Source organism: Podarcis gaigeae (genome assembly GCF_964106915.1).
Source record: "Podarcis gaigeae genome assembly, chromosome: 8".
Taxonomy (NCBI): domain Eukaryota; kingdom Metazoa; phylum Chordata; class Lepidosauria; order Squamata; family Lacertidae; genus Podarcis; species Podarcis gaigeae.
In genome coordinates, this window is record NC_139684.1 from 4,407,170 (window position 1) to 4,423,714 (window position 16,545).

A 16,545-nucleotide genomic window follows, 5' to 3' on the forward strand; every position below is an offset into this window, starting at 1 on the left:
CTGGATATTACAAACTATGGTTTACACCAGGGGCTCCCAAACCTGCAGATCAGCAGTGGTCCATGAGCTTTTATGGAGGTGCTCTGCAGAGCATCTGTAAGTACTCAGCAGCCCAGTCTGCCCACAAGGTGAGCAGGATAGACTAGAAACAGCCAGGGTGAACATGAGACACTTGGAAAAGGTTCCCTGGAATTCAAGTTGTAACACAATATGTAAGAAATAAAAGAGGCAATTAAAAATACAATTAACAGTCATACTGCAACTAGCACAGTGTGTTGCAATTGCTACAACAGAAAGAAGAAAAAAATTCAGTGGTTCACCAAGACCCTCAGCTTATTTAAACTGGATGGGGGGGTGGCAAGGTTTGGAAAGAGATTGGAGCAGGTGAGTCTGAAGTCTGTTCACAACACAACAAGCTATGGCTTGGCCACTATGTCTGAACAGTGCCAAATAGAAACAGAGGCTTCATTCTGCGTCCTCCTTCCTCCTGCTCCACAGGAAGGAGCACAGCTCAGTGTATAATTGCTGTAACAACAACAACAACCCTATCTTTTATTATTCACTTTTCATCAAATTTATATACTGCCTTTCACCCAAAGATTATGGGGAATTCACAACATAAAAATACAAAACAAGACCACAAAATACATAATAAAAACAAGAACAAAAACAAGTCGCTAATCCCCTTCTCGCAAACACATTTAAAATGGTATAGAATGTTAAACAGCCAAAGGCCTGGTTAAAGAGAGACATTTTTGCCTGGTGCCCAAAGATATGCAATGAAGGCGCCAGGCAAGCCTCCCTTGGGACAGCATTCCACAAGTGGGGAGCCACTGCAGAAAAGGCCCTTTCTTGTGTTGCCACCTTCTGGACCTCCCATGGAAGAAAGGTCATGTGACATGCCTACACCACACACTGAAATCCGTTACAAAAACGATTTATCAACTATCATGGCTCCCATCTAAGAAAACTGGGCACCTGCCAGAAGCTTACCCAAGTTTCAACACACAGCAACAAATTCCAGAGTTTTTTGAAAGGAAAAGGATGCTATTTAAAACAGCTTTCCAACTGGCTTAAATCTTTAATGAACACCTCTCTGTCCCCAAGCTTTAAAAGAGGTTGTGTCTCCATAACAGAAGTGCTGGAGGACTTGGGAGGACCTCAGTTCATGACTTGGTGAGCCTTTTGCAACTATCAAGACTCAGGTCATCATACAATTGGTGGTGAACCAGGTCTGAATCCCTGCCTGCCAGCCCCCAAGTCACCGGCACAAAACCCACTGAACAATCACATCCTGGACACTTGTGTGAGGCCCACAAAACTGTGGCACAGCCAAGTCTCCGAGAAGGTCTCTAGCTCCCTCTGCCTGCAAGCGGCTGTACGCCACACCTCTGGAGTAAGACTTGAGGCAGACTAAACTTTCTCTGCCTCCAAACACCGCTGGCTGATTTGGGGGAGGGCAGGAGGAGCCAGAGACAGAGCATAAAGATGTCCAGAGCATGAGGCAAATCTGGGGACAGGACTGAGCGCACCATTAAGGCAAGCTGAGGCGGCCTGCCTCCGGGGGTGGCAGGGGAAGAGCCAGTTGTCAGCAGATGTGCTCAAAATGTAGGCAGCTATCTTGTCATGAGTTAGCCCACAGATGCTTCCAGCTCCACTCAATCTACAATGTTAACCCTCTGCTCCCCACCCTGCCACACACTGCCAACACGATAAAAACCCCACCTAACTCCCAAGTGCGGCAATCAGACTTGGGGACAGGGTGCAGGGAGCTTCCATAGACACCAATGTGAGCTTTTTTAATTTAAAACTGAAAACAAAACCCTAATTGCCACTCCAGGGGAAGGAGAGAGAGAGAGAAGGAAGGTGAATGGATGGATGGAAGCACGGTGTGTGTGTGTGTGTGTGTGTGTGTGTGTGTAACACTTGTTAAGTTGTGGGTGAACATATCAAACGACACAGCGATTCTTCAGACAGCTCTTGTTTATTCACAGGCCAGAACAGAACTGGACTGAAGGGTTCAGCCAACCTGCTTATATCGAGTTCAACTACAAAGCAACAGTAACAACCTTCTGCAACTATCCAATCACTGAACGTCACTTTGAATTCCTTATTTGCATATGCAGACCTGAGTGAAACTATCTACAGTTTCCCCCTGCTGGCCCAGGGTGAGAACTTCAATACGTAACACTGAAAGCTGATGGTCCTGAGAGCGTGCCCCCCCACACACACACATTGCCCCCAACAGAATATGGCCCTTAGCAGGGTGGGGGCATTCCCACCCTTCACCCACACTGATCAGCAGCATCCTCTGCTCTCCAGAGTCTCTGGCTTCAATCTTTCCCAGCCTGACCCGGAGATACCAAGGCATGAACCGGAATATTCTGCGCTCACAGCATGTTTCCTGCCACTGAGCTGAGGGTCCCTCCCCACCAAATAATGGAGTTCATTATTTTAACTTTGGGGGGGTGGCAGGGATGATGTCATTTAGATTTTCTGCCTCAGGAGCCAAATGCCTTTGGCTGCCTCTGGCTGGGAAGGAAAAGAGAAGGCAAAGGGAAAGTGAAAAGGAGGGAGGGGGAAAAGAGAAAAAGGGGAAAACAGACACAGAAGCTTCTTGTGCCTGTTGTCGTCACAAGCGAGCTTTTAAAGGCAAGTGTTGACCTGCTCACAGATCTGCTGTGTGGGTGGATTTGGTAATTGAAAATGTAGCATATTTCTGATGCGTGAGCCGTGTGCTTAGTAAGTATGGGATGATGTGTTGGCAGTGCTGTGAAATCATGTGCATCATTTCACATACCCTGTTAAACCCAACCACACTGGCTCCCCCCCACCAACCCCCACCTACAGTTGGCAGCCACCGTGTTGAAGGGCAAGTGTTACAGTGGGGAACCGTGCGCTCCTGGACGTGAGAGCAATTCTGAGTCATGCTGAGAGGTGCTGGGGTGGGGGGAGCTCCTCCGCAGGTGGGTCGTTTCTAACCCCCCCCCCCAAAAAAAGGAACCCTTCTCTGGTGTAAAAGTGTGTCCCCAACTTTGAGATAGGGAAAGTACATGCTTCAGCAAGCAGCATTGGGGGGGGGGGGACATGCTCAAAGCACATTTTCTGTTGCTCCAGAGGGCCCAATCCAAACCAAAGGATTCAAAGGACAAGAGAGGATATTCTGACTAAACTTTAGGAAGGGATTTCTGGTGATAAGAGCTGTTTAGCAGTGGAATGGAATCCCCTGGGAAAGTGATGGACTCTCCTTCACTGGAGGTTTCCAAACAGATGTTGGATTGCAAACTGTCAGGGATTCTTTAACTGTGTGTGAGTCTTGCCTTGCAGGAGGCTAGAACAGATGATCAATGGGATCCCTTCCAATTCTACAGTTCTGTGATTCTATGGGAGAATGGCAGCATTAGCAGGAAGACCAGGCATGGCAAATCTGCAGGAGGAGGAGGAAGAGGAATTGTATTTGTTTGTCACTTTTCTTACAAAGGTAACTCAAAGCAACTTACCTTAAAAGCAATTTAAAACAATAAAAACCTATAGACACCACCAGTATAAAAATGATGGGAAAACGCAGCTAAACTGTGGAGGTTCCTCCATTGCACGAGGTTGGACTAGATAAACCTTTGAGTGCCAAAGAAGGATAGAACTTTCTTTATGTATGCCACAACAGCAGCAAGAATACTTATTGCAAAGTACTGGAAGACACAAGACCTACCCACTCTGGAAGAATGGCAGATGAAGGTGATGGTCTATATGGGATTGGCAGAAATGACTGGCAGAATCCGAGACCAGGGGAGAGAGACAGCGGAAGAAGATTGAAAGAAATTTAAAGACTATTTACAGAAATATTGTAAAATTAACGAATGTTAGAATGATGTTGGATAGAAATTAAGTGGTTTCCAGCTGTAATGCTTAAGAGAATATGAAAAAAAGGTTTAGAAATAGGTAAAAATTTAATGGTAAGGATTTGCTGAACTAACAATCTGAATTGGAATACAAAAAAGGGAGGTATGAGGAGGTCCAGGAAATAAGTTAAAGGAAAATAAGTAATGGAAATTCTGTGTGTTTTTAATTATTTTTATTTTTGTATTTTTGTTATTTTTTCTTTTTCTTTTTCATTGTATTATTATTGAAAATCTTAATAAATATTCTATAAAAAAACCCTTTGTGTCCCTTCCACTCCAATTCTATAAATCTATGAAAAATACAAGACTACATGTCCCACCTCACCAAAAGCAGCCACAATGTCCCTCAGATTAAGGGACAAAAGTCCAGGGAAAAGAAAAGTATTTGCCTGGCACCTAACACTATATGGAGATGGCAACAGGCATCATTCCCTGCCTGGAGAGAGCATGTCACAAATGGGGCTACCACCATAAAGGCTTGCTCTTCTGTTGCCATCCTCTGAACCTTCCATGGACGGAGCACACAAATGTGGGTAAGGGGTCCCACAGGCCTGGTTGTGCTACAGTGTTGGGCTGCTGCTTCCTCCCTGGATTACAAGCATTGGGACAAAGCCTCCCAACGATCTGCACAGGTGCTGTGGCACACACTAGAGTGGCCACACTCTTGGGGGACTTGACTTGTGGGCACATGCAAGTCAAACTTCAACTAAAGTACCAATGTGGGTGATGGCCACCAACGCGGATGGCTTTAAAAGAGGACCAGACAAATGGATGGAGGGCAAGACCATCAATGGCGACTAGCAATGAGCATGTTCTTTCTCCAGTGTCAGAGGCAGCGTGCTTCTAATTACCAGGGACTGGGAAACACAGGTGGAGAGGGCACTGCAGTTGCATTCAGGTCCTGCTTGCAGGTTTCACATAATGGGCTTGGTGGCTGGCTGGCTGGCTGGCTGGCTGGCTGGCATATATATGTATGTATGTATGTATGTATGTATGTATGTCTATACCACCTTTTCCTCCAAGAAGCTCAAGATGATTTATATGGCTCCCCCCCCCCCATCTTGTACCCACAACAATCCTGTGAGGTAGGTTAGACTGAAAGATGGTGACTGGCCCAAGGTCACCCAGTGAGCTTCATGGCCAAGAGGGGATCTGAACCCCGGTCTTCCAGGTCATGGTCAACCATTACACCGCACCAGCTGTCCAAATGAGAGAGCTGCAATTTGCCTTCTCTGGGGCTTGAATTCAGGACCTTCAGATTATAGGACTGACACAGTGTCTGCTGTGCTAAGAAGGCTTCTGGCTGGCCGCTGTGGAAACAGGATGTTGAACTAGATGGGTCCTTTTGGACTGATCCTGCTGCTAGGCTCTTCTAGTGTCCTCAGGTGGGTAGCACGTGGCATAACGTGTAAAGGTGGCCCTAGGCTTTTCAGTGCCTTCCTCCCTCTCTCCTCCCAAGTAGGTAAACGTTGTGAGTCAGAAGTTCCTGCCTGTGCTTCTTTGCTCTGGCTGCACAAATGCAACATGCAAAAATTGGAAAATTAGTCACTAACTGACAGGAAGGCCAGCATCAGTGGCTTACAAGACAAAAAAGCACCAACAGAGGAGTTCCCTTTCTCTGAGAAGCAGAACTACATAATGCAGAAGTGTCACAAGGGGTTTTAAATTTAGTTTCAAGTCTCCCTTTCACAGAAATTCTCTCTCCACATGCCTCCTACTTCTAGCATAGAAGAGCAGAGCAACAACAGCACTGTCTCAGTTTTCATAGGTCAGGGAATAAGGGGGAAACCCCCACAGAACATACGTAGGTCGTCAGTATGGCAGATACTCCTCCAAACTCAGAAGGCTACAAGGGAGGGAATTCTTGGCTGCAAGGCCAGTGCGTGGGCAAGGAACCCTTAACCACAACCTGCACACACACACACACACACACACTTAAACAAAACCCTCACTGCTTCAAAAACATTAGGCCCAAATCCCTGCTGTGGTTTTACTGACCAGACAATTGGTATATGCCTGCCAGTGCACCAGCAACTGCAGACACACCCGCCAACCCAGGGGCAGTCGCGTAGCGTGGGGGGTGCAGAGGGGGCTGGCCGCATCGGGCGCAACATCTGGGGGGTAGGGTTAGGGGGCGCAAATCCACGGGTTAGGGGGCGCAAATCCACGGGTTAGGGGGCGCAAATTACTTGCCTTGCCCCGGGTGCTGACAACCCACGCTACGCCACTGCCCAGGGGGGAGCAACTTTCAGATTTATGGGATGTACTTCATTTTTTACTAGAACCTCAAGATCCAAATGCAAGAGACATACATTTGGAATGAAAAGAATTTTGAACCTAGCGATTTGCTCTGAGAAGCAGAACTAAATACAAATTCAGTCCTGATTCAGAACTTAATAAGAGCCAGCAGGCCATCTCTCTAGCATCTTGTTTTCAGAGCAGCCAGCCAGATGACAGGTTATCCCCCAGCTTTCTTCATCACAACAATATAATTTTGGAGTTGGAAGTCATTTTGTTGTTGGCATTATTAAATAACTGGACGTCAGGAAAGTCAGAAATCTTGGCCTATCTGCTGCAACTCACCCAGAGATCTATCAGTAAATCCTTATGTATCTTAAGGTTATCTGCCAAGCCCTGCCCTACACAAACAAAACCATCTCCCTCGCGCTCTAGCCTCCAAAATGGGCAGCGCCAACCACCAGTTGACAGTTTCTGTCATCATGACAACTAGATGGAACTTTCTACTTTGTAGATTGAAGGCACACAACCACAGTAAGGAAGGAGTCATGCTAGCACATGGTTGCAGGATGACCCAAACCAATCAGCCAAGTCCCTTGACTGCAGATTACATCAATTGAAACCTCACTTTTTCACATATATTTGCATCCAAAGTGGTATGCATCAAAGTAAACAGTGGCACTCTCATATGTAATTAAAACAAGATAATGTTTAAAAAGATATAACAAGCAATCCTACTACAGTGGTACCTCGGTTTAAGAACAGTCCAGTTTAAGAACGATGTGGTTTACAAACTCTGCAAAACCAGAAATAGTGTATTGGTTTGAAAACTTTACCTTGGTCTAAGAACGGAATCCAACAGCATTCAAGACCATCTAAAAGGAGGAAAAGAGGGGGCCCAACTGATCTCTCCAGGAGGACCCCTACTAAGTTTTGGCATTGCCACTCATAAAAGGTCCTACACCTCATAGCTGGTGCAGGACTCCCAATGCCAATCTCATGGCTTAAGCAAATGAGGCGCTTAAAATTGACTTGACCCCAGGCCATTAAAACCATCAGCACTTTAAAAATGAGCCCAGAAGTACCAGTAATGTAGTTGATAATATAAGATTGGCATTACAGTGGTACCTCAGTTCTCGAATGGCTTCGTTGTTGAACAAATCGACACCTGAACACTGAAAACCTGGAAGTAAGTATTCTGGTTATTGAATGTTTTTCGGAAGCCGAACATCCAAAGCAGTTTCCACTTGAGTGCAGGTAGCTCCTGCAGCCAATCAGAAGCTGTGCCTTGGTTTTCAAACAGTTTCTGGAGTTGAACGGACTTCTGGAACAGATTAAGTTCAAGAACCAAGGTACCACTGCATATCCATTTCTTAGGTTCCCAATAGCATTCTGGACCCATATTTTGAGCCAACTGAAGTTTCCAAACAGTCTTTAACAGCAGCCCCAAACAGTGCAGCCTCATGCAGACACAACCATCCTTCAACATGTGCCATTCTTCTGTGCATGGCAACCACAAAACTTTCTTTCTCTCCCTCTCTTAAAAGATCAAAGAAGTTGCTTTTTAGAATATGCAAATGATCAAGTTAAGGTGCTCCATTCATTCACTCTCTCATTCTCTCTCTCCACCATGCCTGGTTGGGTCTCGAACACATCTACTCTTGTCTAAAAGAATTGAGGATTCACTTGCCTAGGCTTTTGTCTGCAAGAGAAAACAGAAATCTAGAGGAATGTGCCTGGACCTGGAAGGGTTAAGCCACTATCACTCAGTGGCAAATATCCCCTTTTCGAGGCCCGATGCTCAAGAGGATGGTGGCTGTCCAGATTCCGGCACACTTGGAGGAGGCTGAATAATGGGATACATTTCAATCTGACTGCAGTGGGACCTGGCTCGTTCTTCATGCCTTCTCCCCAGCTTTTGATACCACTGAGCACAGTATAATGGAGCAGCTCAAGGAGAAGGGGGTTGGGGGCACTGTACTTCAGAAAATAGTGATGGGGGCACTGTCCAATGCAGCTGATGGGAGTTGTCATGTGGTGTCCCACAGGCTTTTATCTTGCCTATCATGTTATTAACATCTATATGAAACCTCTGGGAGCTATCATCAGGAGATATGGAGTGAGGTGTCACAGATATGTAGATGACACCCATCTCTGTTCCATCTGAATCAGGAGAGGTGCCTGAGATGCTAGACAGGTGTTTGGAGGCAATGATGGGCTGGACATGGGCAAAAACTTTGAGGCTGAATCCTGAAGAGACACAGATGTTATGTGCTCCAAGTTCTCAAATCCAGGAGATGGGAAGATGGCCTGTTCTGGATGGGGTTGCACTCCCCCAGAAGGAACAGGTTCATAGCTTGGGGGTACTCCTGTTCCAACATTGTCACTGGAGCCTACAAATGTGTATTTGCAGCGGCAGCTGTTTCGTCAGCTACAGCCCCTTTGGGACTGAGATGCCTTGGCCATAGTACTCCATGCCTTGACGACTTCCAGACTAGACTACTGCAATGTGCTTTATGGGAGGTTGCCCTCGAAGATGGCTTGGAAACTTCAACTGGTTCAAAACACAGTGGTCAGTTAAGTGGCTGGGGTTGCCTCCTATAGCCTCGATCTAAAACAGCTGCATTGGCTGCCAGTTAATTTCAGGGCCCATTCAAAGTGCTTATGCTCAAGTCTAAAGCCCAAAGTGACTTTGGCTCCAAACAGCTGGAAAGCTGCCTCCTTCCCTGCAGATTCTCTAGGGCACGGGTGTCAAACACAAGGCCCGCGGGCCAAATCCGGCCCGCCAGACCTCGTCATGTGGCCGGTGTAGCCGCCGCCGGCCACCAGCCTTCACCTTTTTTTAAAAAATATATATATATTTATTGAAGTTTCAAAAATTATACAAAAAGAACAGTAATAAAAACAAAACACAAACACAAAAAATAACAAATGTAAAAAACAAAATACAAAACTAAAAACTATTTAAAAACAAGTGAAGTTTCATACCCTTATTTTCTTATAACTTACTTCCCCAGCCTCCTCATACCTCCCCTTTTTGTATTCCAATTTCTAATGATTAATTCAACAAATCCTCTCCCTTAATTTTCATTTAATTTTCAACCTTTCTTTTCTTTTTACTTAATCATTACAGCTGAAAACCACTTAATTTCTAAACCAACATCATTCTAACATTCATTAATTTTACAATATTTCTTAAGATAGTCCTTAAATTTCTTCCAATCTTCTTCTGCTGTCTCTCTCCCCTGGTCTCGGATTCTGCCAGTCATCTCTGCCAGTCCCATATAATCTATCACCTTCATCTGCCATTCTTCCAAGGTGGGTAGATCTTGTGTCTTCCAATACTTTGCGATAAGTATTCTTGCTGCTGTTGTAGCATACATAAAGAATGTTCTATCCTTCTTTGGCACCAATTGGCCGACCAATAGTATCTGGAAGTCAGCCCATCAGCCTTCACCTTTTATTCTCTCTTTTTTTTTTTACACAAAAAAGCCGCCTCTTCAGCGCATGCGCGGCAGCCTACAAGCCAGAGAACGTCTGCCCTCTAGCGGCGCCGGCCGTTCTACACAGGAAACCTCCACTTTACATGCATTCAGGAAACCTCCACTTGTTTTTATATTGAGCGCATGCCATCCTGTGATGTGACAGATCCAACGGCTGCCTGAACCCTTCTCTCCTGTACTGTAAGTCCTACAGATACAGTGGTGCCTCGCAAGACGAAATTAATTCGTTCTGCAAGTTTTTTCTTCTTGCGAGTTTTTCGTCTTGCGAAGCACGGTTTCCCATAGGAATGCATTGAAAATCAATCAATGCGTTCCTATGGAGACCGTCCGGGGACAGAGGGGAAGCGCCGCGCGCCTTCCCCTCTGTTCCCGGACCTGTTTAAAGCAAGGGGCGGAGGGGAGAAGATCGCTTCTCCCCGTTGCCGCCCCTTGGTTCAAAAGGGGTCTGGGGACAGCGGGGAAGGCGCACGCCTTCCCCTCCGTCCCCTCTTTTGAAGCAAGGGGCGGCCACGGGGAGAAGATCGCTTCTCCCCGTTGCCACCCTTTGCTTCAAAAGAGGTCCGGGGACAGCAGGGAAGACGCGCTGCGCTTCCCCGCTATCCCCGGAGCTTGCGGGGCAAGCTTTGTTTTGTGAAGCAAGCCCATAGGGAAATGCGTCCTGCGAAGCGGCTAAGAAAACGAAAAACTCCTTCGTCTAGCGAGTTTTTCGTCTTGCGGGGTACCACTGTACAACCGGCCCTTTGAGGGTGACCATACTTCTGAAGCGGCCCCCGATGAATTTGAGTTTGATACCCCTGCTCTAGGGTCTTAAGCACAGCAGAGGAGGCCCACATAGTAGTTCTGCCTCCTTCAAAGTTTGGGGGTAGTATTTTCTATGGCAGCCTCTGCTGTGGAATTCACTCTGCACAGAGATGCCTCTTGTACCTTCATTATATGACTTTTGGTGAATGCTGAAGACACATCTCTTTATCTTGACACCTGAGATAACAAATGTAACAAATGTAATAATAATAATAATAATTACAAGAAGAGCCAGATGCTGAAGGTGGACGAGGTGTTACCTCTTAACTTTCCATGAAGAGAAATTAACAATCACTAACAACCTGCTCTGTTGGGCAAGGAGCAGTGTTAGAAACTCAGAAGTATAAACTAATCACCAAATGACACCTTAAACCTAGATTACGGTCGCCGCAACAGAATGTCTAGGTGCCATTTTTTCTCCAATGAAGTTTCTTCTTCTTCTTCATTTCATTTATATCCTGCTTTATATTTTAAAGCAAAAATCTCAAAGCCATTTACAACACGTTGAAATATAATATAAAATAAAATAATCCAGAATAAAACAAATTCAAGCTTCAAGGAAAATATTTCAGATGCTTCTCTGAGTTACATTTTGCTTTCCCCATATTTATTTATTTACTTAATTCACATAGCTGCCCCATAGCAGAGGTACTCCAGGAAGCCAGTGTAGAGTAGTGGTTAGAGTGCCAGACTAGGACCTGGGAGATCAGGGTTCAAATCCCTACTCAGTCATGAAACTCACTGGACCCTGGGTGACCCTGGGCCAGTCACAGCCTCTTAACCTACCTCACTGGGTTGTTGTAGGGATTAACTGAGGAAGGGAGTAAACTACGTACTCTTTGGAGAAAAAGGTGAGATATAAATGCAATAAATAAGTTATTCTGCTTACTTGCTTAAGGAAGCTGGAAGGACCTGCCAGATGGAGATGTCAGTCTGCAACCTGGCATACAGAAATCTCCATGTGGTCACAAAATGCACCTGACTAATTTCTAACACTGGAACCGCGGGCTCCTTCACATGGAAAAAAGTGAACAGAAAAGAGTCTTGTGCAAATTGCAACTTCCCATGGCCGCATCTCAACATTGAATCACATGCAAAGCAGCCACAGAGCAATGACCTCCAGCATGTGCTACCACACTATCCAGTAAAATCAACTTTGAAAGTGCATTGCCTTCATTTAGAAGTGGCGTTGTGCAGCAGCGTAGTTTGCTTTTGCTGCTTCTACAGTTTCCCATACTCTGATAAGAGGAAGCAGCTTAAAGTCTTCCACCCACATGAGTTGCTATTATGTCATGGTACTAGCAATTCATGACACACCTCCCATCTGGCTGAACATCATGTGTCTAATTGCTAACCATGATGTAACAACTACCTTTATATGGATCCCTTATTAATAAACATTCGCTTGCAGGAAGGGCAGCAGATGGTTTCAAGGTACAGTGGTACCTCGGGTTAAGAACTTAATTAATTCTGGAGGTCCATTCTTAACCTGAAACTGTTCTTAACCTGAGGTACCACTTTAGCTAATGGGGCCTCCCGCTGCTGCTGCCGCACAGCCGTTGCGCAATTTCTGTTCTCATCCTGAAGCAAAGTTCTTAACCTGAGGTACTATTTCTGGGTTAGCTGAGTCTGTAACCTGAAGCGTCTGTAACCCGAGGTACCACTGTACCCAGCTATGAGCTACACTATCCAGACTGAAGTGTAGGCAGCTGCTCTCTAGAAGCTCCCACCACTCACTTTGGCATTAAGAAAGCAAGCATAGCTCTTACGCTCAGTATCGTGAGTTCAACTCCCACATTAGCCGAAAGATTCCTACATTGCAGGGAGCTAGACTATATGACCCTTGTGGTCTCTTCCAACCCTACCATTCTATCATTCTAAGACTTAGAGGTTTTCCCAAGAGGATTTTGGCCCAACTATACAGTACAAGCAACCATTTCAAGACACATGTTTTTAGGGAGACTGACAAGGCAGAACACAGTAAGAGGAGTGCACCCCATGATGAACCCTCAAAATGGCACGCAGCTGTGGCTCTTCCAACTATGTTCTATAGTCAACCACAATTCTAGTTTGCTCACCCTTTTGCAGACCACCACCATATAGCAGTTAGGTGGGGGACAGTGTTCAACAAGTGCCTTGGTCCAAATGCATCCCACCCAGGAATCAAATTCTGGTCCATTCAGTTTTGTTCATTCCCCTTCCATTCTTTGAACACAGTCACTTGCAGAAGAGGATAGCAGCCACTTCTTTTTAAACATTAAAAGTTTACACTGAATAGTGGGCTGTCTCTCAGGTTACTCCTAAGAAACCTCTCGCTCTTCAGCCACTGCTCTACGCTATCCCTCACTGTAGTTTCACAGAGCATCTGAAAGTACGCAAGGAACCCACAGTGGTCCCAGATCCACACTTCTGCCAGTGCCACAGTGGGAGCTGAGCCACATCTCACAGATCATGTGCAACTGGGCACAATCCAAGAGTGCACATCCTCTTGGGTCCCGGGGCTCCCGTCACTCCCAGACTGAGCAGTGCCACAGAAGCCCGGCAACAGAAGGAATCCCTTCAAACAAACATCTAAGAAAACATCTAAGAAGAGGAACACTTACCTCTCTCATGCACCCCAGTTTCTTTTTCTTCAGAGCTTCACATTTCCTCATCTTGCAGACCTGGTGGCTGGTTCTTCGATTCACACAATGGGTGCAAGTCCCACAGTTTTCCTTCCTTAAGCATGGTTTGCAGAGCCCACAGCGCTTTCGTTTCTTCCGGGACTGGGAGGCAGGGTCCACACCAATGCAGCCCTCATTCTGCACTGTTGTTGGGAAGCAGCCACCGCTGGCTGTGCTCAGCATCTCACTGTAGTCAGGGTAGTGACAGGCCCCCTCCAGGGTGCTGCTAAGTGGTGGCGCGAAACAGATCTTTTTCATGACTTTGCACTGGCAGAGAACGGCAATGGAGCCAGCTTTGGGTGATGCCCTGGCATGAAGCTGTGAAAGACTTTGTACCTCTTCAGAACAAAGATCTCAAAAACACCTTGGTGAATAATTTGGGTTACCTAATGAGTCCAACTCGCTCCAACAACAAAAAAGATATACTATTCTCCTTGCTGTACTTCATCTACATTTCTTTCCCGATATTCTCTCTCTTCTCAGGGTGCTACACCCCCAAATGGTGGGATCTTTAGGACAACAGAGGTCAGAGGTGCTCTGCACATGGACCATCCTGGAGAGAAAAGCACTTTGGACAGGGTGAGTATCAAGAGAGAGTTCAGTTCCAGCCTCCACACCTGGTGGTCCAAAGGCACACTTCCTCAGCAAAGGATTCTAAAGAGGAATGGGGCGGGAGTGGGGGCCATACTCACAGCACCCCCTCCATATGCACACGTCAGCCCAAGCTCATTCCACATCGAACTGGTGGCAACACAGCACTCTTGGGTTTCCAAGACAGCAAAAATTTTAAAAAGTGTCGTTTTTGATTTGTTTTGAGGAGAAGGAAGCTCTTCCCTGGGAACGCCCTTTAAAAACTTTAGAAAGGCGACCCTACCCCACCCCCACGCGAGATCCCAGCGGGAATCCACTCCCTGGTGGAAGGACCTTCCTCCTGAAGCCTCGCAGGCAAAGCTTGAGAGAACTTTTCTCCCTCCTCCTTTTGCTTTCTAAAAGACTCTCATTCCGCCAGAGAGAAGAGGGGGTTGTGTTTGGGGCAGGCTAGTCTCTCGGCTGGTCGAGCCCCCAGAAGGAGCTTCCAAACGCCGCCCCCGCCCAAGACACAAAGGAGCCCTTTATTACCACCAGCACCAGCCGCCGCCGCCGCCGCCTCCTCCTGGGAAGGGGAACCGCTAGGATCGGGCCCGTTGGGACGGGGGGGGGGAGGCCGGGAGCCCCCGCCTGCAGCTTGCTCGGCGGGGCGGCGGAGGGAAGCGTCTTGCAGCAGCGGAGCAGGAGGAAGCGCACGTTGCTGTTGCTGCTGCTGCTGCTGCTGCTGCTGCTGCTTCTTTGTTCTGGAGGTGCCTCTCTCTCCCCCCGCGGTTGCTGGGCGGGGGCTGGGCCGGGCCGGGGGGAGCAGCGAGCGGCCTGCTGCTGCCGGCGCGGGGCTGACTCAGCGCCGCCTGCCCGCGCCCTGCCAGCCAGACTCGGGGCGCGCGGCACTGGCGGCGGGGCGAGCGCTGCTCCGGACCGGCCGCGCCTCGGGCTCGCCAAGTTGCAGCTCCGTGACCCGCTCCTGCCTTCGGGGGTCCCCTCGGCGGCGCGGAAGAAGGGGCCCGGCCGCGGATGCGCGCTTGTGGGAAGGAGCTCCTGGCGAGGCAGCGGGAGGGCCCGGGTCCCCTGGGTGCAGCCGCGGGGCCACAGCCCGGCCCCGCGGCGCCTTCACACGAGACGCTTTCCAGCCCCTCTGGCGGGGTGAGGGAAGGGCGGCAGAGGAGGAAAGGAAGCCCGAGGACCCTCGACGGGCATTTTAAAAACTTGCTCGCGCTCCGGAAAGTGGCAGCGCTCTAGAAATGCTTCCGCTTCTCGAAGAGCCGAGCCTGTTCCCGCATGAGCCGTTCACACGTGCACCCACCAGCGCCCTTATTTGGGCATGAGCGCGAAGGGATTCCGCGCCTGCCCAACCAAGCCCACCTTGGAAAAGGGCAAAGGGCCGCAGCTTTCAGGGGGAGTGAAAGTGTGGCGGTGCTGGGCGACTCCAGCCGTCCAGGAGGGGCTCAAGTGATTAAACTTCATGCACGACAGAATAGTGGCATCATATCAGGGGGGAAAGGTGTAACCTGACCACTATAATATTACTTTTATGTGTCTGAAATTTTTGAGGGTTGGAAGAGCATCCGTTCAATTACAGGTCTCCCCCCACCACTACCTGCAGATTAAAGTGGTACCTTCCAATCACACCATGACCATCTCAGCGTCAAGTGGACTGGATGGGTCTTTGGGCTGATCCAGCAGACTCTTCTTGGGTTTTTATGCTAGGTTAGGGCAGTGTTTCTCACCAGGCGTATGCGCCCTTTCCCAATGAAGTGTATGAATGGGTGGGGAGCATGGCTGTTTCCAAAAATACATACAATGTAAGTGAAAAATCAAGAAAAATAAAATTCAAAAGTTTTGCTCAGAAGAGGAGATTGTGTGTTACATGATCTGCACAACACCCTGGGCATAGCCAGGATTTACCCCCAACTACGCCCACACACAGCGTCACAGGTCCACTGTAGTTCAGTATTATCTCATAAAATAAGTGCCTGACGTGCTCTGGTCCATGGGGTCATGAAAAGTCGGACACGACTCAACGACTAAACAACAAGCAGTACAGCAGTTCGTCACACACTTTGCAGTTAAATCAGCTGCATCTTGATTTGTGCTGCTCCGTGGGGCTTGCCAGTGAGTAGGAGGGTGAGGATCGTAGCAATGTTCTTGTCATCCGGCAAGACTGCAAAGAATATGACCTTGCTGTTCTGGCTTCAGCAATAGCCGCGCAGCCTGCATTCGCTCCATAAGACGCACACACATTTCCCCTTACTTTTTAGGAGGGAAAAAATGAGTATTATAGAGCAAAAAATATGGTAATACTTACTCCCTTTTTGCTTTGCTCACTAAACTCCCCATATGGGACAGCTGCATATTCCTGCACTGCAGAGGGTTGGACCAGATGGTCCTCAGGATCCCTTCCAACTATGATTCTATGAACCCTGGCATTTCATTGTTTCCTCTTAGAGCATTTTTATACCCATGTCCCCCATATCCATATCAAAATGGCTGGCTCCATCTTTGCCCACATCCTGAGCTACTAGTTGACCACCTTCTTCTCCTGACAAAGCTGCAATTCCCAATGTTCTCTCGGGACAGTTAAACCACTGTGGGAATTGTAGCTCAGCGAGGGAAACACGGGTCTCTTAACAACTCTCAGCACCCTTAACTACAACTCCCAGAGGAATCAAACCTCATGAGGAATGGTTGAGGGAGGTGGAAATGTTAGCCTTGAAAAGGGGAGTGAGGTGATAGGATAGCTGCCTTCAAATATATAAAGGGCCGTCTCACAGAAGATGGAGTAAGCATGTTTTTGCCTGCTCCAGAGGGGGGAGGAACCAAACCAATGGATTTGAATCATAGGAAAGTAGATTC

At 47.6% G+C, this 16,545-nt stretch overlaps 1 protein-coding gene and 1 long non-coding RNA gene across 3 annotated transcripts in view; one reads left to right on the top strand and one right to left on the bottom strand.

Moving 5' to 3' along the window:
• The window catches only part of TET3 (tet methylcytosine dioxygenase 3), a 106,787-nt gene extending 92,324 nt beyond the window's left edge, over positions 1-14,463 (bottom strand). The window contains exon 1 of one of the 2 annotated variants that reach the window (XM_083753113.1): positions 13,045-14,463. In XM_083753113.1, the coding sequence (XP_083609239.1) occupies positions 13,045-13,362 (318 nt within the window). In that variant the 5' untranslated portion in view covers positions 13,363-14,463. The remainder of the gene's footprint in view (positions 1-13,044) is intronic. The other variant, XM_083753114.1, reaches the window with a different exon arrangement.
• Positions 1-16,545, top strand: part of LOC310851240 — a 984,470-nt gene that overhangs the window by 670,027 nt on the left and 297,898 nt on the right. The window lies entirely within an intron of this gene.